General features: G+C 51.3%; 1 protein-coding gene across 1 annotated transcript in view; it reads left to right on the top strand.

Annotated features, from left to right (window-relative positions):
* Positions 1–24,791, top strand: part of Map3k14 (mitogen-activated protein kinase kinase kinase 14) — a 51,284-nt gene extending 26,493 nt beyond the window's left edge. Inside the window, exons 2-16 of the mRNA XM_051158824.1 lie at positions 43–318; positions 1,617–1,686; positions 3,043–3,253; positions 3,336–3,956; positions 4,958–5,095; positions 12,827–12,956; positions 13,203–13,334; positions 13,852–13,956; positions 17,310–17,473; positions 17,982–18,132; positions 19,397–19,729; positions 20,237–20,343; positions 20,665–20,809; positions 22,813–22,913; positions 23,255–24,791. Of these exons, the coding sequence (XP_051014781.1) occupies positions 63–318; positions 1,617–1,686; positions 3,043–3,253; positions 3,336–3,956; positions 4,958–5,095; positions 12,827–12,956; positions 13,203–13,334; positions 13,852–13,956; positions 17,310–17,473; positions 17,982–18,132; positions 19,397–19,729; positions 20,237–20,343; positions 20,665–20,809; positions 22,813–22,913; positions 23,255–23,419 (2,829 nt within the window). The 5' untranslated portion in view covers positions 43–62 and the 3' untranslated portion in view covers positions 23,420–24,791. The remainder of the gene's footprint in view (positions 1–42; positions 319–1,616; positions 1,687–3,042; positions 3,254–3,335; positions 3,957–4,957; positions 5,096–12,826; positions 12,957–13,202; positions 13,335–13,851; positions 13,957–17,309; positions 17,474–17,981; positions 18,133–19,396; positions 19,730–20,236; positions 20,344–20,664; positions 20,810–22,812; positions 22,914–23,254) is intronic.
* Positions 24,792–25,480: the final 689 nt, after the last annotated feature.

The raw sequence follows: 25,480 nt of genomic DNA, 5'->3' as shown, positions 1-25,480 counted from the left end.
TCTGGGATTTGGAGTGACCATGTCTGTGTTTGGCCCCCTCAGGGACAGCACGAGCCTGGGAGATGGCAGTGATGGAAGTGGCCTGCCCGGGCACTCCTGGCTCGGCAGTCGGGCAGCAGAAGGAGCTAGCCAAAGCCAAGGAGAAGACACAGTCACCAGGGAAGAAGCAGAGCTGCGTTTACAAGCTCGAAGCCATGGAGAAGAGCCCTGTGTTCTGTGGAAAGTGGGATTTCCTGAACGACGTCATTACCAAAGGCACAGCCAAGGATGGTTCTGAGGGTGGGCCGCCCGCCATCTCCATCATCGCCCAGGCCGAATGTAAGAACCTGGGGTTGCCGTGAGCACTGTGGCAAATGAGCGGGCTTGCCAGTGGGTGGCCGGGTACGAGAGGCCAGGCCTGGAGTCCTCATGGGAGAGCAAGGTCACAGTGACCACTCTAAAAGAGTGTCACCAGACACAGGTGAGGGTCTAGCCCAGACTAAGTGGGGGCTGTATAAGTGCTAGGGTGGATCATGGGGGACATAGCAAATAGAGGCTGTGCCATTGTGACCCAAGTCAGGAATGCTTAAGGGCTGGCTCTGAACATCAAGCCAGCCCATAACCTTCTGTTGAGGCATTGAGCGCATGGAGGGGCCCAACGGGAAAGGCTGAATCTCCTAGAAAGCTCCTTTGGCCTACATACCCTTCACTGCTTTTAATCAGGGATGGCTCCGCCCACCCAGCCTACCCCAAAATATAAGCAGCCCGCTCTTAGACCTGTTCAGCCAGTCTGTGGACAGCCAGCCTCAGCAGGTGAGACCAAGTCTGGCTCCTTCCACGTCTACTCCTCTTGCCTCGAGATGATATAGATATTGATGGCTGCCTGGGAAACAGGAATTCCCAGGAGGGCTCGGAAGTACCAGAACACTCCTCCCTCCATCAGCACCACTCTCCTCCATCAGCACCCTCCTCCATCAGCACCACCCTCCATCAACACCACCCTCCTCCATCAGCACCACCCTCCATCAGCACCACCCTCCATCAGCACCCTCCTCCATCAACACCACCCTCCATCAACACCACCCTCCATCAGCACCACTTCCCATCAGCACCGCCCTCCATCAGCACCACTTCCCATCAGCACCGCCCTTTAACCCAGATGCCTTGAGCTAGAACGTGGAGAACCTAAAAGGCATGGTGGCCTTTCTCCTTGTCTGCATCCTCTGCTTCACCTCCCCAGGCCTTCCGGTTGGCTTTTAAGATGAGATGAGAAGTTGAAAACGAACTAAAATGAAATGAATGCACATAGAAGTGCACGCGTGTACACCCACGTACATACCAGCTTATTAATCAAGGGGGCACCTGTGTGCCCTGTGGCGTGTGCAATGTTCTAGGAAGCTTCGCTGTGGGTGAGGCAGGCAGGCTCCTTGGGATCCCCTCTTGACTGATAAGCCCAGGACAGGATAGCCTCTGGTGAAAGATAAGGTGGTAGCCAGGAGGTGAGCCACCAGACAGGAGAATGACAGGAAGAGAGTGACCCCTGGGACCCTTTTGTAAAAGGCCCCCTTCTAAACACTGCGCCTGTGTTTGCTTGTTCTCTTCCCCTGCTAATCTTACCCTTTCTCCTTGAATTACAGGTGAGAATAGCCAGGAGTTCAGCCCCACCTTTTCAGAGCGCATCTTCATAGCAGGGTCAAGGCAGTACAGGTAAGAAAGCAAGCTGGCGCTGGGAAGGCGGGGTCTGACACCACGCCTACCTGCCAGTTGCCTGCCCGGGCCACGCCCATCAGGCCTCTGGCTCCCTGCTGCAGCACCTGGGTTCTGCTCTGGCAGCCACCCAGCTTTCCTGGCCCAGCTGCTCTCAGCCAAGTCAGCGTTTCAAAAGCTGCCCCTGGCTCCTGTCAACGTGACATTTTATTTTTACTTTCCTCTGAGTCCTTGATACACCCCTGCTTTCCCATCAGCAGGGAGGGTGCCCGGAACAACAGCAACTTTGAGCTGGTCTAGAGCTATTAGCACAGTCCAGAGGGGCCACTTTCACCATCCTAGAGGGGAGATAGCCACAGGGGTCTTAGCCGAGTCCCTGCCCATGGATCGGAGCTAGGACCAGGCTCCCATTTTCTCTAAAGATGAGTTTTAATCAGAGTCTGTCCCTGATGTAGGCCCCTCTTCCCACCAGGACGATCACTGACATTCAGAAACCGTAAGTGATAGAAAGGAGACAGGGCAAGGCAGCTGTCCTCAGGGGATAGGCAGTTCCTGATGTTGCCTCAGGCGTCTTTTGGCCCAGAGAATGGGGTTTCTGGTGACCTCTTTTCTTTTGGCTACTAAAGAGAAGCTTGCTGAGGCTCCCAGCACCCCAGGAAGGGCTGTGGCCGAGGTCAGTGCCCCAGCAGTTTCACAGCAGCCGTTTCAAACCCTTTCCTGAAACCAGTTCCCTTAATACCTGGCAGAACCTTGGTGGCTACATCAGTCAGAATGGGAGTCCACTTGGCAGCAGCTGGTATTCCCGTGGCAGCCAGTTATCTCCAAAGGCTAAGGGTAGAGGTGACAGAAATAAAGCCGCTCTGACCTGTCAGAGCTAAGATGCCTGCCCCAAGAGAGCTGGCTTATGAACTGTTCTCGTTTAAACTTTATCTCCAAGGCTACACAAAGAAACCCTGTCTTGAAAGACCAAATAAGTAAATAAGCCTCATCTCCACCCTATGTGGCATAAAATAATACTATGCTTGCTTCATAAGTGAAAAAACTTGGTATTCCTTGGGGCTTAGGAACTTGCTCACACTACATAAATGCAGAAGTACCACATAATGGTGTCTCGGTCAACAGGGGGCCACGGACACACCAGTGGTCCCACAGGTTCTTGTCGCCTAAAGATAGGAGTGTCCGTACACTTGATGTTCACACATCGTCACCTAACACCGCGTTTCTCACATGCGTCCCCTGTTGTTAAGCATGCGTGACTGGAATGGCAGAGCTGCGGTTTGCATGCAGAGCTCTCTGAGCCATTCCCTCTTCTCACCTTCTTGCACTCAAAATGTGGATCTGCCCCTTCTTTGGCAGCCAGTCTGAGAGTCTTGATCAAATACCCAACAATGTGGCCCACTCAACGGAAGGCAAAACGGCCCATGCGTACCGCAAGGAAAAGCGTCGCAGCAAAGCCCGAAAAAAACGTAAGAAGAGAAGGTCGAAGTCGCCTGCCCAAGCAGGAGTGGCCTTAGCCAAACCCCTGCCCAGAACCCCTGAGCAAGAGAGCTGCACCGTCCCAGTGCAGGTGAGACCCTCTACCCATTGTCCTGGTCCCCAGCTCATGGGTGTTTAGACTGGGTTTTGTGACACCTGTATTTTTCCTGCAGGAAGATGAATCTCCTCTAGGCACCCTCTATGCCAGAAGTGTCCCCCAGTTCACCAAACCTCTGAAGGGGACAGTCCTTGGCCACCTGTGCTTTAAAAAACAAGCTGAAGGCCTGCAACCAGTGCAGCCTCGACCAGAACTCCACAAACTGATCAGCCCCTTGCAATGTCTAAACCATGTGTGGAAACTCCACCACCCCCAGGCCGTAGGCCCCCTCCCCCACTCCACTCACCCTTTCCCCTACAGCAAAATGCCCCATCCGTTCCCGTTCAATCCTCTGGAACCCTGGAGACCCTACCCACTAGAATCCCTCTTCCTGGACAAACTAGCCGGTATAGGTGGCCAGCAGCCCCTGCCTGGCCCACCATACTTAGGCAAGCTGGCCTACAGAGACAGTCGGAAGCCGCTGCCTGGCCCACACCTGGAGTCCAGCTACCCATCTCAAGGTGCCCAAGAAAAGGTCCCTGTGGAGGAGTACCTGGTGCATGCACTACAAGGCAGTGTGAGCTCAGGCCGGGCCGACAGCCTGACCAGCCTGGCCAAGACGTGGTCATCAGGAAGCTGCAAGCCGCAGAAGCTCAGCCCTGAAACTGAGGACAACGAGGGTGTCCTGCTTACTGAGGTATCCAACCCCCTGAGCCCCACTTGCCACCTCCCAGAAGAGGGGCCATACACGGGGGGCCGGGTGGGGCTTGCTATGGAAGCAGAGTATCAGACCCTGAGGGAGGGTGCCCTCGGTAGCAGAGTCCCTCACACCCATGGTAACAAAGTCACTTTGCTCATTGGGGATTGTGTCATTGGACACTTGAATCAGGGGCTCCTGTTACCATGACACACTGCCTAAAGCAATCAACTTGAAGAAAGCTTTGTTTGGGCTAAGAGTCTCAGAGGTTTGGGGCCCAGGACATTATAGCTGAGCACCTGCTGGAGACTGGCCGACTCCATCAGCTCTGAAAGCAGAGAGATGGGGGGCGTGTGCCCCAACACTCTTGAAGGTCATCCCCCCAATATTGGGCACCTCCCCAACTTTCTCCCATTAGGCCACGCCTCTTAAAGGTTCTACCCAGTCAATAGACACAGGGCAGTGACCAAATCCTGACTTTACTGTAGGCACCTCCAGCCTCACTTCCCGGAGCCCCTCTAGCTGGCCCCGTTTTTTTCACTTCTTCCAGATGGTTTCACTGTTGCGGAATCCAGTGTGTTGAGTGAAAACATCCTGGTGAACAGAGGGGTGTCGTCCACCCTCCTGCCCCTCCCTCCCTTTTCCTTTTCCTCCTCGGCTTGAATCACTTTGGAGCTAGAAGCATTTTGTTCAGCTTGATAGATTTGTTGTATTCACTTTGAATCCTGCCCTTGACCCGCCTCTTCTACTTGTAGCCACTGAGATATGTTGTTCCATTGTCATGGGGTTTCATCGCTGGTGTCATCTGGCCCCCCAGGAAGCCTACGGATGTCACCTTTGCCTTCTCATTCCTCTCAGCCCCTTTTGGCCTGTCTTGTTTATAACCTCACCTTAAGGCTAGTGGTATGTTTGGATGTGGCTCCAGTGGTCAGCCAGAGAGCTGTCTTCACTCTAGCCCCTCATCTCTCTGTTGAAACTGACCCCCTCCTTTTCAACCCCAGAAACTCAAGCCGGTGGATTATGAGTACCGAGAAGAGGCCCACTGGGTGACACACCTGCCCCGTTTGGGCAGAGGCTCCTTCGGCGAGGTCCACAGAATGAAGGACAAGCAGACAGGCTTCCAGTGTGCTGTCAAAAAGGTATGTCAAAGTGGCGCACTGCTGGGCTCGCACACAGCTTCCCAGCGCTCGGGAGGCTGAGGCAAGAGGATAGCCATGGATTCTGGATTGTGGGGCAAGACCCTGTCTAGGAAAAAAAAAGGGGTGGGAGGTGGCTGGAGAGATGGCTCAGTGGTTAAGAGCATCGACTGCTTGCTCTTCCAGAGGACCAGGGTTCAATTCCCAGAATCTACATGGCAGCTCACAACTGAGTGTAACTCCAAAATCTGACACCTACAGACATACATACTGGCAAAAAAACACCAATGCACATAAAATAAAAATACATAAATTATTTTAAAAAAACAAAAACAAAAACAAAACCCAAAACAAACAAAAAGCTTGGCGTGGTGGTGTATGCCTTTAATCCCAGCACTCGAGAGGCAGAAGCAGGTGGATTGCTGTGAGTTCGAGGCCTGCCTGGTCTACAAAGCAAGTCCAGGACAGTCAAGGCTACACAGAGAAACCCTGTCTCAAAAAACCAAAAACGAAACAGAAAAAAAAAAATCACTCCAGAGAGCTGAAAGGGAAGCCACACAGAGGCTGCTGTGTTCCACCTCAGCTTTCTGTCAGCAAGAGTCCCGGAGTATCCCAGGCTCTGCCTTGATGTTTGGCACCCTAGCTGCTCTCAGGTCAGCTGGAGTTGGAAGGGAGCAGTCTGTCACATGGTCTGGACTCATTGCTGCCCCTGGTATGTGTGTCCTGCAAGGCAGTGCAGGAGCACGCAGCTTAGGTCCAGATACAGCCCTGGCCACTGAAGATGCCAGGGCCTGTAGGGGCAAGTCCAGACCCGGGAGACTCTCCAATTCACAAGAACTTTATGCTGAACAAAAGCCCTTATGCCACGTAGTGTGGCCTAGCTCAAGTGATTAGCACAATAACCATCACCTGCCAGGTGTCTCCGGAAAGAAGGCTAGATATGCGAAGCTAACCCACTGGCCAGGTGCAGTGTGGTCCTGTGAGGTGGGCAGGACAACAGTGTGGAAACACGGTCCAGGCAGACAGTAAGGAGCTGGGCTGGTGACAGAGTCAGGGTTCACATCCACATTTGTCCCAGGCTGAAAAGAGGAAGGGGAAGGGTAGTGTCAGCCCTCCTCCCTCAACACCTGTCCTCAAACTCTGCTGTGGAAGTCCCCTCTCTGTTGGAAGCCAGCTTGTCCCTAACCAAAAAGACTAAAGACCTGAATTATGTGCATCGGTTTTTGAGCATTTTGTTTGAGGAGGATTGTGACTTTGTTTTGTTTGGGTTTTTTTTTTTGTTTGTTTGTTTTGTTTTTTGTTATGGGGAAGACGCCTACAGATTGAAATAGCTGGCTTGTGTCAGACACTCCAATCCCAAAAGAAAAGAGACCAAATAATCAGAGCCCCCAGACCCAGCATGCTCTGGGCGCCATGTAGAGGGGACCCTGCTGCTGCTGTCATGGCTGCCCTTGGCTTGGGCAATGACTCCAGCTGGGATGTGAATGTGTCTGACTTCCTGGGTTCGTACTTGGGCCAGGTTGTGGTAGATGTCAAAGCTGAAGCTCACAGTAGTGGGATAAGAGAAGAATCTGTTTCCCCCTCAGATTCCACACAGACTGTGAAGTGAGTGAGCGCTACCATCCTCACTCCCCAGCAACACAGGAACACACTGAGCTCTCGCCAGCATGGGTCATCTTCCACTTGGATGCCAGGGCCATGTGCCTAACCTCCTTAGCCACAGTTCCCTTCCCAAGTCTACCAGAGAAGGCTCAGCTGTCCCTTCTGAGGTGGTGGGAGGCGGGTGAGAGAGTGTGAACTGCCCTAGAGATGGGTGCCCAGTGCTGGGAGCTTAGTCACCGGCTTCTCAGCTGTTCCTCTGCTGAGGGCCGCAGAGTCCTAGGCAACAAGGTAAACAACCCGAGTACATCTCTCTTGTCCTGTGTCCAGGGCAGCTGGGAAAGCTCCAGGCACACAGCCTGGACTTCCCAGGGCTCTAGCTGTCTACCGCAGAGCTCCCGCCTCCTTCCTCCAGCTAGTGGTGGGGCCAACAGCCTGTAATTTCTCTCCACGGAAAGGGCTAGGGGTTGCAGTTTGCTCAGGGCAGTTTTTAGCTCTTAAGTCCACATGAAAGAGACAGTTCCCTGGGCTGGGGACTATAGCTCACCTTAGGGCATTTGCATAGCAAGTGTGAGGTCCTGGGTTCAAATTCTGATGCTACATACAGTTCCTGAGTTCTCAGGGGGCAGGAGACACCATCTGGGAATCAGAGGTCAGGCTGCCTGTGTCCTTCTAGTGCTCCTGAGCAGGATCCTGGACATGACTGGTTACAAAATACCAACAACCCCCTGCTCTTCCTTCTGGGACATCTGTGGGCCCAGGTCACATGCTTATTAGCCACAGACCTAAGCCCTTAATGGGGGTTTGGTTTCGTTTTGACATTTTCACTCTTTTATGTATTTTCTTTTTTTATATATATTTTATTAATTTATTCATATTACATCTCAGTTGTTATCCCAGCCCTTGTATCCTCCCAATCCTCCCTCCCGCACATTTTCCCCTTACTCCCCTCCCCTATGACTGTGACTGAGGGGGACCTCCTCCCCCAGTATATGCTCATAGGATATCAAGTCTCTTCTTGGTAGCCTGCTATCCTCTGAGTGCCACCAGGCCTCCCTATCCAGAGGACATGGTCAAATATGGGGGCACCAGAGTTCGTGTGAACGTCAGACCCTACTCTCCACTCAACTGTGGAGAATGTCCTGTCCTTTTATGTATCTTCATTTTTTAGGACATGTTTTTGTGTATGTGTGTGGGCACACACGTCATGGTGCAGATGTGGAGGTCAGAGGGCAACCTAGGGATAGTCCATGCTCTCTTCCACCCTGTGGACCAGACTTGGGGTTGTCAGGCAGCAGGCACCTTCACCGGCTGAGCCATCTCCCCAGCCCCTTTCATCTTCTAATTGTAGACAAATGCTGGATCACCATAAGTGAAATCAAATGCCACCAAGCAAAGGTTTCCCTGTTCCCCACTCTTGTCCTCAAAAACGCCATCTGTCCTCCATCTTTTTAGACTATGCATAAATTTGGCTGTTTCTCTTACGAAAATGAGACCTAATCCTAGAGATTATTCTACACTGTTCCCCCTCCCCCACCCCACCTCCCGACCCTAGGCAGGAGTTTCCCTTGGTTTACATAGAACAGTTAGGCTTCTTAAGCAATCAGTATGAAGTGCTCCCTGCCAGAAGGTGTACTATAGGACCCTTGAATTCTAGGAACTTGATCCAAAAGCTTATGTAATTGCATGTACGGGCACAGACACAGTTTGATGTCAGAGGGGCCTGCATCACTTAGATTTCACTGTTGCCCTCAACAAGGGTAAAGGACTATTTGCTTTAAAACACCTGGCCCAAGCATGGAATTCTGGGAGCCTCCCTTTTGCTCTGTCACTGATCTGGAGCACTGTGTCATTTGGCCAGGTCAAACCAGCTGTCGTGGGACACCTGCTTTGTGCCAGACACTGTGCAGGGACTGGGGACAAAAATGCAGAGTCCAAAGGAACTAGTGTTCTGCAGCTTTATTGTATGTGTGAGTAGGCCGCAGCACACATGTGGAAGCCAGAGGACAACATCTGGGAGTCAGTTCTCTCACTTTATTTTGAAGCAGAAAGTGTATGTGTGCGGGCGCAGTATCAGAATTAAACCAGGGCCTCACACTGCCAGGCAAGTGCAGTCTCGTGAGCTATATTCCCAGCCTCCTGAGCTTACAGCCAGTTCTCCCTTCACCCTGTAGACATGCTGCGATTACAGTTATGCAGTGCCACGTTGTCATTTTCATGTGGGTTTCAGAGATCGAATTCAGATCATCAGGCCTGCTCTGCTGGCATTTTCACCTGCTGCGCCATCTCCCCATCCCAGAGCTAGAGTTTTAAACAAACCTAGGCTTTTCCGTGGTGTGCTGGTGAAGCAGCATCAGCCACGAGCCCTTGTTTAAGAGCGAGGATCAAGGACTGGGAAGATGGCTCAGCAGATAGGAGCACAGGCTCCTTTTCCAGGGGTCCTGAGTTCAATTCCCAGAACCCACATGGTGGCTCGCAACCATCTGCAAAGTGATCTGATGCCCTCTTGTGACATTCAGGTGTACATGCAAATAGAATGCTCAAACATAAATAAATCTTAAAAAACAAACCAAAAAAAAAAAAAAAAACCAGTAAGACCAAGCAAGCATCAAAGGGGGACTGTCTGCAAGAGGATGAGGAAATGGGTGGGGCTCTGTCCTTGGCAGTGCATCGATGCTGTGTGTCTCCCTGGAAATTGCTGCTTCTGAGGATATGTAAATATGGCCAGGAGTCCAGGCTAAGCCAGTGGTACAGCAGCTGGCAGTTCCAAGGTCAAGCCTCCCCAAAATCTTGGCTGTGGTCCTCTGTTGTCAGGGACTTTGGCTGAGTTCTTTGTGCAGGCCTCAGCTTCCCCATCCGTGAGATGGGAGTTATGACCCAGCCCTTCATAGACTGTTGTATGAAAAACACTAAGCACGGAACGGTGCCAGCCGTGTGCTAGTGGAGCTTAAATGTCAGTCCCCACTCACAAGCCCATCTCAGCCCAGCACTTCGACTGGGCACGAGAGCACTGAAGTTCAGAGTGGAGAGGTGGTTCAGATGGTGTCTGACTGGGGGTGCTGAGCCTTCTCCATAGGACTTCATAGGATGGTCCTTTGACCTTGCTTCTCAGGCTCGCCCGGACTACAAAATCACCTTGCTCTTTTGAGATTTCCCCATCCTACCAGCCTTGCTCTGCTGGAAATCATTCACCATTGCTGAGACCCTCTAAAACTGTGGTTCTCAACCTGTGGGTCATGACCCTTTTGGGAGTCAGTGACCCTTTCACAGGAGTCACCTGATATCTGCATATCACATACTTACGATTTGAAATTACCGAGTAGCAACAAAAGTAATTTTACAGTTGGAGGTCACTACATGAGGAACTTTATGAGAGGGCGGCAGCCCTAGGAAGGTTGAGAGCCATGGCTCTGGAGCTAAGGGCTCTCATGGGTCGGCTATGCCACTGTCCTTAGCATCTCAGTCAGGTCTTCATGGTACCCAGGCCTAGTCAGTCCCATCCTTGGAGGGGCATGCCATCTGACACGCTCTACTTGCTGAAGTTTATTTGGTGTGTTTACATTTGTTCAGTGCTTAGGGATATCCTAACACCATTCATTGAAAAACATACGCTTTTGTTTGGGTGTTTTGTTTCGTTGTTTTGTTTTTTGTTTTGTTGAGGCAGAGTAACCCAAGCTAGCCTAAATGTTAACTACATAGCCCAGGCTGGCCTTGCCCTTGTAAGTCATCCTACCCACGCCAGCTTTTATCCGAGTTACTGCTGGGACAGTGGACCTTCTTGACAGACATCGGAATCAGACTAGACAATCCCCCCTCCCTTCCTTTTCCACATGTCACCACCTCCTAAAGTAGTTTATGTCACAACAGACACCAAAGTCCTCACTTTGTGAAGGTTTAAGAGCAAAAAGAGTGTGGTGAGTGTAGGCCCGGAGCTGTCGTCTCAGACAAGTAGAACCCCAGAGGCATCAGGTCCTGCTTCCTTCAATGCAGAATCCTGTGGCATTCTTCTGGGTTCCCTAGGATGCTTCACCCCACATTTTGGAAGTGATTAGGGGAGAGACATTGTAAAAGAAGTCCTGCAGGTGAATGCGGTTCAGTTAAGTTCGTCAGCCTTTTAGAGGAAACACCGATAAAAAGTCAAAGTTCATGTGGGCTGATGAACCAAGCTTGATATTCTTTAAGTAACCAGAAGAGACATTGTCCGCTGGTAGGCAAAAGCCCATTAAACCCTACACAGCCAAGCTCCTGTTTGTCTAGCCAGCAAGTCTGGAAACCCAAGCTGGGTGGGCTAGTCTGTTCCCTCTGTCGCCCCCTGGCGGTGCCACTCCAGAGGACCCGCAGCAGCCAGCAAGTTCAATATAGGATATGTTTAGCAAGCAGTTCCCTTTGAGTCGGCAGGAGGAAGTGGGAAGCCAGCTGTAGCCAAGTGTCTTAGTCACCAAGCCTGGAGAGAGACCCCCCCCCCCATCTCTCTCTCTGAATCCTCACTACCCCAGAGCAGGCAGCCGTGGCCCCACCAATTACATAGAGGAGCAGTTGGTGGAAGCAAGCGGCCTACCCAGCATGTTAAGTGCAAGCTGCTGTATCCATGGCCTAATGCCTCCTGCCATGTCAGGCTGCTGGACCCCTCAGCTAGGAGTGGGTAAGCCCAGACTAGTAGATCATATTAAGAGGGGCATTGGCCAACCCCTCCCCAGAAGCCTCTGTGTACCGAGATACCGGGGAAATAGCTACAGAGTAAAACGGAGATATAAATACAGGCCGGTCTACATGGGCAGTTTAGTCCTTTGGGAAATACCTGGGGCTGGGGGGATGGTTCAGTGGATGAAGTACATTGTGAGGACTGGGGTTCAGATTCTCAGACCCCACATAAAAGCTGGACAGGCATGGTGGCCACCTGTAACCCCAGAACTCAGAGACAGAGACAGGAGTTCCCCAGGGAGGCTGGCAAACTCTGGGTTCAGCAGAGACCTTGCCTCAGGAAAGAGAACCGTGGAGGAGACGCCCGACGTCAGCCCTTCACAGACAAGCATATACCATATGCAGATATGAAAAACAAAAGCAGATAATTATAATAAAACTGCTACAAAGGGGGGGGGGATGGAGAGATGGCTCAGCAGTTTATGTAACTGCAGTTCCAGGGGATCTAGAATCCTCTTCTGCCTTCATCATGTGCGTGCATGCGTGCGCGCGCGCCCACACACACACACACACACACACACACACTCACGTAAATATTTAAAAGGAAAATTGCTGTAAGGGGTCCTAAGGACCCAACACAGTGGTTCTCAACTTTCCTAATGCTGTGACCTGTTTGTTTTTCAAGACAGGGTTTCTCTGTATAACCCTGGCTGTCCCAGAACTTGCTCTGTAGACCTTGAACTCAGAGATCTGCCTGCCTTTGCCTCCTGAGTGTTAGGACTAAAGGTGTGTACCATCACCTCTGGTGCTGCGACTCTGTAATACAGTTCCTCGTGTTCTAGTGACCCCCAATCACAAAATTATTTTCATTATTTCATAACTGTAATTTTGCTACTGTTATGAATTATAATACATGTTTTCCTGTAGCCATGGGTGACCCCTGTGAAAGGGTCATAAGACCCCCCCCAAAGGAGTCGCAACTCACAGGCTGAGCCCCACTGGTTCAGAGGCTCTTCACAGAGGCAAGCATAGCAGCACACACATTATCTCAGCACTTGGTATGCTGAGACATAATTGCAAGTTCAAAGCCAACCTAGGATACATAATGAGGCCCTGTCCGGGACAGAGGGTGGGGTGTGAGTATTAACAAGTCCTTTTGGCCTAAAGATTTTCCAGACAGCTGAACTGGGGGAAAAGAATGTGTTTGCCAGATTAAGGCTGGGCAGCATTCCAGGAGCCTGGAAAAAAGAATGTGCTTTTGTGTGACTCTTTCTTATAGTCAGCACTGTGGAACTGGTGTCCGACACCAGGAGTTTACACGTGGGTACACAGCTTAGTCCCCAAGGGCCCAGCAGGCCCACCTGGCCTCCCTTGGCCCGGACATCACAACGGGGAGCATCGTTCACATCTGTGCATAGAATACCAAGTCTATCAGCAGGTTGAAGACCCCAGCCCACCCCCTCACCCTGACTCGGGGACTTCTGGGTCTTTCAGGTACGGCTTGAAGTGTTTCGGGCAGAGGAGCTGATGGCCTGTGCTGGACTCACCTCACCCAGAATTGTCCCTCTCTACGGAGCCGTGAGAGAAGGTCCTTGGGTCAACATCTTTATGGAGTTGCTGGAAGGTAAGAGATGGGTCCTGTTTGTTTGTTTGTTTGTTTGTTTGTTTTGTTTTTTGTTTTTGTTTTTTTCTTCTCTCTCTCTGAAAAATCCAAGGCCAGGAGTTAACCCCCACTTTGACCTTGGCCTCTGTCAGTCCACATTGTAGCTCTTAACCCTGCTCTCCCACATGACCTGCCCTTCACTCTTGTCCTTGGCTCACGTGAAGGCCTGGGAAAGCCCCACACAAAGACTGGCTGCTCTTTACCTAGGTGGCTCACTCGGCCAGCTCATAAAGCAGAAGGGCTGTCTGCCGGAAGACCGGGCCCTCTACTACCTGGGCCAGGCCCTGGAGGGGCTGGAATACCTCCATATCCGAAGAATACTGCATGGCGATGTCAAAGGTAAAGGCCCTGGTCACCCCGGTCCAGATCCCAACGGGCTCTTCCTCATGCCTTTCCCCCTGACTGCCTCCCAGCTGTGGGCCTGCCTCCTGGCTGTCTTGAGGGTAGATACCTGACTCAGCTGACAGGGCTGTGCCTAGTGAGTGAGGAATGATGCAGTCCCAGGGATGGTGTTCACCGAGAACTGGAGATGAAACAACTGTCTCTGGGGAAGGGTGGGCCAGCAGAGACCACTGTGGCAAAGTGGTGGTGTCCGTAGCAGGGGTACCCCACTCCAGATCCTGTGTGCTGCCTGCCTCTAGCCTCGACTGACAGCCACTAGCCAATACCGCCTCCCCCACCCCCACCCCCACCCACTTTCCATGACTAACAAGACTAATGAGAAGCAGCAGCTGCCAGGCAGGACTGGCCAGAAAGTTGCCTGACTAGAGGCCAGGTCAAGCCAGGCCAGGGTAGCTGGGGCCTGAAGTGACTCAACCTGTTCGCCTCTCTCTGTTTTGCTGGGTGCTGCCTGCAGCTGACAATGTGCTCCTGTCCAGTGATGGGAGCCGAGCTGCCCTCTGCGACTTTGGCCATGCCTTGTGCCTACAACCTGATGGCCTAGGAAAATCCTTGCTCACAGGTAAGGCCCCATTCTGTACCTCAGGGTCACAATAAACAGTAGCCATCACTCAACATTAGCCTTGTCCCGCTCGCTTCCCATGTGGGGATAAATGCTGTGATCACTTTATGTCCCCAAGTAGAATTCATCCCCACAGCCACCACGGGCTGTTACAGGGCTCTGGCTGTGCATAAATACAGCAACAGGTGTCAGACGCTCCTTGACCGTGTGACCTTAAGCAGCAAGAGCCGAAAGGGCCAAAGATCCTGCAGCAGGTTTAGGCTTTGTAGTCCTGACTGGCCTAGAACTCAATATGCAGACCAGGCTGGCCTCAAATTCCCTAAGTGCTGCTGCAATTTAAAGGTGTGAGCCAGTATACCCAGCTAAACGTTTTCACTTCCTTTTTTTGGAGGGTATGTGTTTTGTTATTAATTTTTGTCTTTTTGTTTTGTTTTGAGACATGGTCTCACTGTGCAATCCAGGCTGGCCTCAAACACACAAACAAATCCCCCTGCCTCAGCCTACTGACTGTTGGATTACAGGCCTATGCTCTGATTTCTTCTTTAACTTGTGCACTAAACAATTATGACATTTTCATATGTGTGTATGAGTTTACCTTGCTCTTATTTGCACCTCCATCTTTGGCCATCTTTTCACCATCCTTTCTCCCCTCCTCTCACTGGTCCCCGACCTTCCCTGAGTCTCCTGCTTTCTTTCTTTTGTAGTATATATGAATATTTTGCCCACATGTATGTCTGTTCACCATACATGTGTGCTTGCTGTCCCCCCCCCACACCCCATCACATACACACACCCCACACACACCCCATCACACACACACACACACACACACACACACCGTTTCCTGCCCTTTCATTAGCTGTTCCCTCTCAGTCCATCATTTTTTGTTTGTTTTTGAAACACTGTTACACTGTGTAGCTCTGGCCCTCGCTCTGTAGGCCAGGCTGGCTTCAAGCTCAGAGAGATCCTCCTGCCTCTCCTTTTTGTCTTCGTTGGCCTGATTTATTCTGCATAGTGTGATACTCCCAGGTTCCATCTATCTTCCTGCCATCTAACTATAAAAATAATCCAAGCCCCTTGTAAAATACTTGCTATAAAAGGAAAAGGAAGCATTCTTACTTGTTCCTCTTTGCAAAAGAGAAAAATCACAAATAATTAACATAATTCCATGTTTTTCCCATGCCTCCTTAAAGCCACTTCTGTACTCTGCTTTTTCCATTTAAGAGTACTCACCAAAAAATGGTTCATTTAAAGAAAAAGATTCTAGGCTAGGGCTGGGTGTGCCTTTAATCCCAGCACTCGGGAGGCAAAGGCAGGTGGTTCGCTGTAAGTTCGAGGCCAGCCTGGTCTACAAATCGAGTCCAGGACAGAGAAACCCTGTCTCCAAAAACAAAAAAATAAATAAATAAATGAAGGTTCTGTAATTTTTCATTGTTTGTAATGTGTGCATATGCAGATGTGTATGCAGGTGTCGCTGGAAGCCAGAAAGAGGTCACAGGCTCCCCTGGAGCTGGGGTTACAGGCAGTTGTGAGCCGCCTGGTGTGGGTTCTCAGATCTGAACGTGGCCCTCTGGAGGAGAAGCTAGTGCTCTCTGCTGAGGCTCTCCAGCCTCCAAATGGTTCTATTTTGCTGAAAGGGAAAACGATCTTATTAGAAGTCTAAGCATCCCTTCCTTACCCAAAAATACTCTGAAGCCTCAGACTGAGGTCTGTGTCACACGTCACTGTCACACTCCGGTGTGGGTCCCAGCTCCAAGGCTGCCTGCCCACTGTATATTGAAATATTCCAGACTTAGAAAAATGAAAACCAGAATACTTCTGTCCCTTGTTTGGGTAAGGGCACGCCCGCAGCCTGTGTCCAGCATGGGACACAGTCTAGTGTTACATGGCTGTGTGGGTGATTCTGTCGGTCAAAATTAAACATCTGAAAGTGACATTAGTGATTCTTTTGATAATTCATTACAAGAATAATATCCCTTTTTCTTTTCTTTTCTTTTCTTTTCTTTTTTTTTCTTTTTTGTTAAGAATACTGAGTAAAAATGGAAAGCTCAAAGCACCCGTAAACAAACACTGTGAGGTCAGGCATGATGGCACACACCTTTAATCCCATAACTAAGGAAATAGAGGCAGGTGGATTTCTGTGAGTTCAAGGACAGCATGGTTTACAAAGTGAGTTCCAGAACAGCCAGGGCTACACAGAGAAACCTTGTCTTGGGGAGGGAGGCGGGAGGGGTAATAACAATAAAGCATTGTTAGCCAAGCCTAGCTTCTTGGGCAGCTGAGGCAGGAGAAATCAAAGTTCAAGGCTAGCTTTGACAATTTGCTGAGACCTTGGCTCAAAAGGGGGATGAGCGGTAGATCAGTGTAAAGCGCTCACCCAACATGCATAAGGCCTTGATTCAATCCCTGAAATTGGAAGAAAATAAAAATTGATATTCACACGCTGAGGGCATGGTGGCCCAGGCCTTTAATCCCAGCACCCATAACTAAAGAAGCAGAGGCAGGCAGATCTCTGTGAGTTCGAGGCCAGTCTGGACAAAGCAAGTCCAGGACAGCCAAGGCTACACAGAGAGACCCTGTCTGGAAAAACAAAAACAAAACAAAAAAGTTGACATTCACTTAATTGCATATACTGGCTGTTTACCTGTTTAATAATTATATGCCTTGTGCACATGTTTGTTTTGATTTGGGTTTGTTTATAATTTTTTACATAGTATTATATATATATGTGTGTGTGTGTGTGTGTGTGTGTGTTATTGCTGTGACATTCCTAAACCATTAATTATATGAAAAAGAAATGCAACCAAGACAGACATAGTGGCTCGTGCTTGTAATTATAGCACTTGGGAGGTTAAAGTAGAAGGCTTGCTGTGAGTTTGAGACTAGCCTGGGCTACAGAAAAAAAAAAAAAAAAACAAACAAACAAAACCAAAAAACAACAGCTGGGCATAGTGGTACACGCCTTTAATCCCAGCACATGGGAGGCAGAAGCAGGTGGATCTCTGTGAGTTCAAGAACAGCTAGGACTACATACAGACACCACGTCTCTTTTTAAAAAACAAAAAACAAACAAAAAGCAAAACCATGGTCCAGTGAGATGGCTTAGCAGCTAAAGACACTTGCTACAAGTCTGATGACCCCAGAGCTATGTTAAGGTGGGAGGAGAGAACCAACTCCACAGAGTTATTCTCTGGCCTCCACAGCCATGTCGTGGTACACATGCATGTGCCCACATCAACAATAATAATAGAATTACTTTTAATTTAAAATACTTCACCTGGGGTAACCCAGGAATTAAGTAGAGTGGGCACTGAGCCCATAGGGACTGGTTCTCTCTGGCCCCGCTTCCTCAGGGGACTATATTCCTGGCACGGAGACCCACATGGCCCCTGAGGTGGTGATGGGGAAGCCCTGCGGCGCCAAGGTGGACATCTGGAGCAGCTGCTGCATGATGCTACACATGCTCAACGGCTGCCACCCCTGGACTCAGTACTTCCGAGGCCCACTCTGTCTCAAGGTCAGTGCTGGCCCCAGGCAGCTGCGGGGCACGGGGGCAGCAGGGCCATGGGCCCAGGCCACGGGCTTGAGGGGGGGTCTTCCATGATAGATGTGGAGTTGGGGGGGGATCTTCTGGGCGAACATGGTATCTTGTTACCAGGCTCTGTCCTGTCCTATTTGGATCCATGTTTCTGTTTGTTTTCTTTCTTCTTTCTTTCTTTCTTTTTTTGGTTTTTCAAGACAGGGTCTCTCTGTGTAGCCTTGGCTGTCCTGGACTCGCTTTGTAGTCCAGGCTGGCCTCGAACTCACAGCAGTCTGCCTGCCTCTGCCTCCCGAGTGCTGGGATTAAAGGCATGCGCCACTGCACTCGGCCCATGTTTCTGGTTTCTATGGAGACTCTCTGCACTGGCCGTGGCCCAGCCCCGTCCCTAAGCTCATGTCGGGGAGGGGTTTGGTGGAGAGAAAAGAGAATGAACGTGGTGGGAATAAAGAGGAAACAGGTCTTGCATGTTGCCTTTTGCCTCTAGATTGCCAGCGAGCCTCCGCCTGTGAGAGAGATTCCACCTTCCTGTGCACCTCTCACAGCCCAGGCCATCCAAGAGGGGCTGAGGAAAGAGCCTGTCCACCGAGCATCTGCCATGGAGCTGCGGGGGAAGGTGGGCCAGGCATTACAGCAAGGTAAGCCCTCTTCTGGAAGCCAGAACACTGTACACATAATAAACAAATCTTTAAAAAAAAGAAAAAAATTAGAAAGTTGGTAGCACCAAGTGCTGGTAGGACTGTGGGGCAGCAGGACTCGTGGCCCCTGGGAGGGCATAGACAAGGCTGCAGCCATGCTGGTAGCACCCGGGCAGACCCTCCACTCCCGGTGGCTAGAGGGAGTTGAGAGTGATTAAGGGTCCCTCAAGGGAGAGTGGAAAAGCGGGTGACTGAGGATGGGGCATCACCCAGCACTTACAACCACTTAGCTCTCACTGAGTCCCAGGAATGGATCTGAAAGCCGTAGGCAGCAAGTGCTAAGTGAAAAGAAGAGACGGCCTGGAGCATAGCTCCATCGCAGGTTAGGAATCAGTCATGAAAGTGGCACTCATTTTAAGCTGGCCGTGATGACTCATGCCTGGAGTCCCGGCACGGAGGGGGCGGGGGCGGAGGCAACCGGGATTGTTGGACTTTGAGGCCCAGGATATAGAGTGAGGCATTGTCTAAAAAGTAAATAAAACAATAAAAAGGGACTGAATGTGGTGGCACACACTTCCCCCCACCCTCCCAGCACTTGAGAGACAGAGGCTTCTGTAAGTTCAAGGCCAGCCTGGTCTACATAGCTAATTGTAGGCCAGCCAGGGCTACATAGTGAAACTTTATGTATATATGTGTATATATACATATATATATATATATATATATATTTTTTTTTTTTTTTTTTTTTTTTTTTTTACAAGAATGCAGTTAAAGCTGACACTGGGTTGAGACGCGTGAATGCAGCAAGTCTGTGATCATAGCACTTAAGAGACAAAGGGGAGGAATTTAAGAAAGATGCTGGCCTGGGCTATATAGTGAGGCCCTGTCTCAAATAAGAGAAAGGGAGAGAAAGTCAAGTATGGAACATAATAGAACGTAACTCGGCAAGTGGGAAGGAGACCAGCGGTGGTCAAAGCGATAAAAGGTGGGACTGCAAAGATGGCTGAGCAGTTAAGTGCACATACTGCTCTTCCAGATGACCTCAGATCAGTTCCCAGCACTCATGTCCGGTGGCTGAGAACCACCTGTAACTGCAGCTCCAGGGCATCTGATGCCCTGTCTTCCAGCCTCTGTGGGCACTGCACTCACATAAGCAACGCATGTGTGCACGCGCTTTAATTTTCTGTTTAGGCCATTCTTGCCTGGGCTGGTGTCTGCATGCCAGCACATGACCCTCTCACCTCGGGTGCCTTCTCTCTTACAGTGGGAGGTCTGAAAAGCCCTTGGAAAGGAGAGTATAAAGAGCCAAGACCTCCACCCCCAGACCAAGCCACCTGCCACCAGACCCTACCGACCCCACTGAGGGAGACCCTACCAGCCCAGGCCAACACGGTTGGGGCCCCTGAGCCTCAGCCTCCTCTACCTCCCGACCCACCGGAACAGAGCAGAGTGACAGCCTTGAGCCTGAGCAAGGAGGAGTCTGGCACATGGGAACCCTTGCCTCTGTCCTCCTTGGACCCAGCCCCTGCCAAGGGCCTGAGTTTCCCAGACCGGAGGGCAACCTTCCCAGACCTGGAGCTGCAGCAGCTGGAGATAGGTAGGCTTTGGCCATCACACGCACACGCACACACACACTCACACATACACACACTCATACACACACTCTCACTCACACACTCTCACACACACACCCACTCACACACTCATACATACACTCACACACGCACACTCTCACACATACACACACACTCATACATACACTCACATACACATACTCTCACTCACATACACACACACTCATACGTACACTCACGCATACACACACACACACATACACTCACGCATATACACACACACACACACACACATACACTCACGCATACACACACACACACACATACACTCACGCATACACACACACACACACACTCATACACACACACATACTGAGGTTTTGTTGCTGTTGTTGCTTTCCCCAGCCTCCCCTTTCTTCCATCCCATTCCTGGCAGGCCAGCTTCTGTAGGCTGTGCAGGCGGAACTCTGGGAACCTAGCAGCTCCTCCAGCCCTTCACACTGTCTTCCTCTCTCCCTCTCCCCCTGCAGAACTGTTTCTCAACAGCCTGTCCCAGCCGTTTTCTCTGGAGGAACAGGAACAGATTCTCTCGTGCCTCAGCATCGACAGCCTCTCACTGTCAGATGACAGTGAAAAGGTGAGCTGCTGAGCATGGCCTCTGTGCACGCTTTAGATAGAGGAAGGCGGAAGAGGCCACCCCTCTGTTCCCCAGGCTGAGACAGTATGTCTTCAACACACTTAGGAGTCAGGGAAAGCTTTAGGTGGGAGGAAGAGTGGGAGGAGGGGAAGGGAGAGGGTAGCTTTGGGTCCCACAAAGAAATGGACCTTCCCCATCTAGCCTAGGACAGGCAGGTCCTGACCCTAGAAGAGGTCCAGGTCCGTTTTGTCCCAAAGGAAACTAAAGCTAGAGGCAGTTTCCTGAGCACAGGCCTGAGTCTGTGCCTGCTCTCGTGTTCAGAACCCATCCAAGGCCTCTCAGAGCTCACGCGACACCCTGAGTTCCGGTGTACACTCATGGAGCAGCCAGGCAGAGGCAAGAAGCTCCAGCTGCAGCATGGTGCTGGCCCGGGGGCGGCCCACGGACACCCCAAGCTACTTCAATGGTATGGTCTGCTTAGCCCTCTCCCAGCCCACTCCTGCCAAGGACCAGGGAGGGGTAGAGAGAGTTCATTGACCTCTCCCCATCACAGAGGGGTCGGGGAGGAACGTGCCTGCCACCCAGCACCTCACTGAAAGCCTTACCACCCACGAGGCTTCCCGCATGAAGGGTGGTGAACCAGGAGAGTCACAGAAGGCAAGCCATGTGGGGAGGAAATGGCCTTTCCTAGGCTAGGGGCAGAAGTTGACTAGCTAAACACCTGCTGGTGGGGCAGGAGGGACAAACCCACAGGCAGGTCAATCAAGAAACCAGCAGCAAGTTTGTTGGCATCGTCTGCTGGGATCTGAAGATGAGGACGCATGTATTCAAGCTTGGTTACAGCTATGTTAGGCTTCACTAGAAGGGGGTCTTTATCAGCTCATAGGGACCAGCCTGGCCCAGGCCATCCCAAAGGCCGCCTGAGCTCCAAGACACTCCTAAGTTGCCTACCGTCTAATTTAAGAATGCTGAGCAGTGGAAGCACGAAGAGCTTGCTTCCTGTCTGGACTAAAATTGGGATGTTATGACTCAAAGGAACTAACGCTCAAAATCCACCAGAAATGACATCGTAGAAGGTCGGGGTGGCATTATTTAAGTAAAATGTTTACTGAGTCAAGATGGGTAGCCTAACTTATCTGTTACATCTTTAGATCTTTCTCTCTTCTGTGTGTGTGTGTGTGTGTGTGTGTGTGTGTGTGTGTGTGTGTGTGTGTGTGTTTTAAGTCTCTGTTGGATCGTGAATTTTCTGGACTTGGCTTGTTGTTTAAAAAATATTTTATTATGCCCAAAGTTGTCGTGAGCGACTCACAGGGCTTAGAGGGTACTTAGTGGTAGGGCGCCTGCCTGACAGCCTTGACACTCTGGAAGTCTTTTATTCCAGGCGGTGGTGGCACACGCCTTTAATCCAAACACTGGGGAGGCAGAGGCAGGCGGGTCTCTTAAGTTTGAGGCCAGCCTGGACTACAGAGTGAGTTCTAAGACAGCCAGGGCTACACAGAGAAACCCTGACTCAGAAAACTAAACAAACAAACAAAAAGGAAGTCTTATCTCTGTGAATAGATGAGACACCTGTATCCCTCTTGGTAGAGGTTTTTAAGTGGGTTCTGGGAAGCTAAAATTGCACACAATTCATTGTTCTGTTTGCCCATTTTAACACAAAACCATGGAGTAGTCAGGAGGACACTAACCAATCCCTGAAATGTACTTCAGAATGGCAATCACTTGCCCTTCCTCATAAAATAGAGGCTTTACAGAGGGGCTCAGCCAGTGTCATGTTAAGAAAACTAATATTAATGCATCACTCTTGTGATGCTGAGGATTGAGCCCAGGGCCTCTGTGCATGTGAGTAAGTGCTCCACCACTGAGCTACCCCAGCCCTGGGCCGGCGCTCCACTGCAAAGCTATCCCAGCCCTGACTGTGCTATACTAAAAGAGGAAGTCAGTCTGTATTGTTTGGGTTTGTAGACTTTAAAATGGCTACATATTATCACACTTGTGTGGCTGACTGAGCTCAAAGAAGATGATATCCAGGCAGCAGTGTATGGAGCAAGCCTTTAATGCCAGCACGTGGGAGGCAGAAGCAGGCAGATCTCAGGACAGCCAGGGTTGCACAAAGAAACCCTGTCTCAAAAATAAACAAACAGACAGCCAGGGTTACACAAAGAAACCCTGTCTCAAATTAATAAACAAACACTCAGTGGAGAGGAGGTCCTTTGCCTTCAGTGCCTTTTTGCTATAAATCTAGTGTAGAATATTACTTCCCCCTGGGAGCCAGCCTCAGCTCTTCACAAGATGCCGGCCAAATTCCAGGTGTAGCTGGCCAGGGAGAGCCATGTCCCATTGGGTCCCCTTAACCTAAATCTCCTCTCTGCTGCTTCACCCCAGCCGGACCTGCCCTGCTCTGTGAGGGCAGAGTCACGTCACAGAGGTTGCGCTGCTCTGCCCTCACTGTCAGCCTTCGCCTTCCAGGTGTCAGGGTCCAAGTACAGTCTCTCAATGGCGAGCACTTGCACATCCGGGAATTCCATCGGGTCAAGGTGGGAGACATCGCAACTGGCATCAGCAGCCAGGTAAGGACAGGTCACACTTAGGGAGGGACAGGGTTATTCCATAGGAAGGCTTTTAAGTAAGCAGAATTTGGCACCCTGGGGCATAGTGGCCTGTGGCTTAGCTGTCCTCCAGGTCTCAGGGCAGGACAGGCAGGGGTGCTGAGCATCTCTGAACCTACACGGACTAGGAAGGTTCTCTAAGCCCTCTAGAATGAAGGGACAGGTAGTGCGCTCTCTCTCTCTCTCTTTCTCTCTCTCTCTCTCTCTTTCTCTCTCTCTCTCTCCTGACTGTTTGACTGGAGATGTCACCCACTCTAGCTGGCTTCTCACCCCATGCCTCCCCTGGTCTGTTCTACTCACAGATCCCGGCCCCAGCCTTCAGCTTGGTGACCAAAGATGGACAGCCTGTTCGCTATGACATGGAGGTGCCAGACTCGGGCATCGACCTGCAGTGCACCCTGGCCCCTGATGGCAGCTTTGCCTGGAGCTGGAGGGTCAAGCACGGCCAGCTGGAGAACCGGCCGTAGCCCCAGCTCCCACCACCAGCTCCACTCTGGCCACAGTAGGCTTCCTTCGGATCTCAGTACTCAGAGCTGCCCTGAGATGCTGGCTGAGTCTGCTCAGGGAGATCTGCCGGTGCCTGGTTCAGCACTAAGACCAGGGCTTGCTACCGCAAAGGGAGCAGGGAAAGCACCTCTCAGGACTTGCCTCCTGAGTGTTGCTGGCCCCTGGCAGGAGAAACTCTGGCCCCAGGAGGAGACGAGGAGGAAGACAGGGGTCTCATCTCTCAGGAAGAGAGCCAGTGTTCTCTCTGATGCTCCAACCAAGGTGGTCAGACCCACGTGGATCAGTCAGCAGTGGCCAGCAGTTGGGAAGCAGCTTATAGCCTGGTCACAAAGAGCAGGTACCCCTAGGAAGGCAGGAGAGTGTCTTAAGGGTTCCTGCCCAGCTCAGACAGGGCAAGGCAGCAGGTGTGCCTGCCCAGGGGCTTGTGGAGTCCTTGACCCAATGTCTAGCCTTTCTGACCATTGACTAGTGTGAGATGGAGGGAGCAGAAAGGACACCAGCTCCTTGGTAGACTGCACCACACCTACGCCTTCAGGTCACTGCAGCCCAGGTCCTGAGTTGAGCTCCTTGATCAACCAAGGGCCATAGAAAGTATTGAAGATAAGTGATTCTCAGGCCTCAAGTCTGTGGCAGCTGTGTGCCACTTCTCAGAACATCAGGCCTCACTAAGGCCTGCCCTCTGGCTAGCTGGCACTCTAGTCCCTCCTCTGTGAAAATGAAGGATGACATGAGACCCACCTGACAGGAACAGTCTGCAAATAATAGATGCTAAAGAAAGCCACAGATGCAGGGCTCGCCGCCCTCCTGGGCATGTAGTCAAAATCAAGCGTGCCAGCTTCATGGTGGCAAGATATTGCCGGCAGCACTTTGTATTCTGATGACGTCAAAAGCACTTTCCTGGCTGCCTTCCGTCAGAGCACTGGCTCTGCATGGGCACAAGCAGGCCAGGGGATGGGGAGGGGACTGTCTTGACCCATCACCCACATAGGCTTGACCCCCCCTCCCCTGCAAGCTTCTTTCAGATTTAAGATGAGCACCCCCACCCCGACTGCCCTAGCCAGGGTTTCTCCTGGTGGGACTTGGAAACAGCTGCTTAGGACTCATGTAGCATTAAGTTAACTGTGAATCATTGTGGGGAGGGGCGCAGAGAACCCCCTCTGGAGAAGCTCATCTCCCCACCCCCAACCAGCCAGGATGGTTTCCGCCCAGCTATGTGCCAGGGACTAGGCCACTCCTGGCCCACATGAGGAGCTGCGGCCACGGTGCTGCATTTGGGGTGTACTCGGCTCTGCAATAAAGTTTGCAATGAGGATGGGTGTCTGTAGGCTGTGGCGTCTCCTCTCCTCTTTAGCCTGCCTGCTTGCTGTACTCCACGCCCGTCACAACTGTTGGGGTGGATTGCTTCGAGTCTCCCACTGTTGAGGGCAAGGACTGGCATCATCAGCGTTTGAGGTGGGCCTGTCCCGCCACCCTGCCGTATGCCACTTAGTCCTTCACTCTGCAGGCTGAGGGCGAGAGGCCAGGAGGCCAGGCAGCTCAGCACCAGAAGGGGGATCCAATGCTGCCACTCACCCTCGCCTGTCCTGAGGCCTGGCCGCCAGAGGACTTAACCTGGTACCGGTTTGAACATCAGCCCCCGGTGGTGACTTTCCCAGCATGAGTTCCTTGACCGTGGAGCAGAGGGTGGCAGAGAGCTGACTGCCGGTTCGCACCTGTAATCCAGCCTTGAGCTACATGAAGCATTTGAAGACAGCCTGGGCTACGTGAGACTTTGTCTCAAAAGAAAACAATTTGGGGGGTGGGGGGATTTGAGACAGGGTCTCACTATTGTAGCCCTGACTGTTCTGGAACTCACTATGTAGATTAGGCTGGCCTCAAACTCAAAGATCCTCCTGCCTCTGCCTCCCCAGTGCTGGAATTAAATAAGGGTTTGTGGGGGCCCGAGAGATGGCTCAGAGGTTAAGAGCACTGGCTGCTCTTCTATAGGATCTGGGTTCAATTCCCATACCCAAAACTAACTC

The sequence above is a fragment of the Acomys russatus genome, chromosome 16 (assembly GCF_903995435.1).
Source record: "Acomys russatus chromosome 16, mAcoRus1.1, whole genome shotgun sequence".
Lineage (NCBI taxonomy): Eukaryota > Metazoa > Chordata > Mammalia > Rodentia > Muridae > Acomys > Acomys russatus.
The sequence above is the reverse complement of the archived record's forward strand: the minus strand, read 5'-3'. Positions and strand labels throughout refer to the sequence as shown.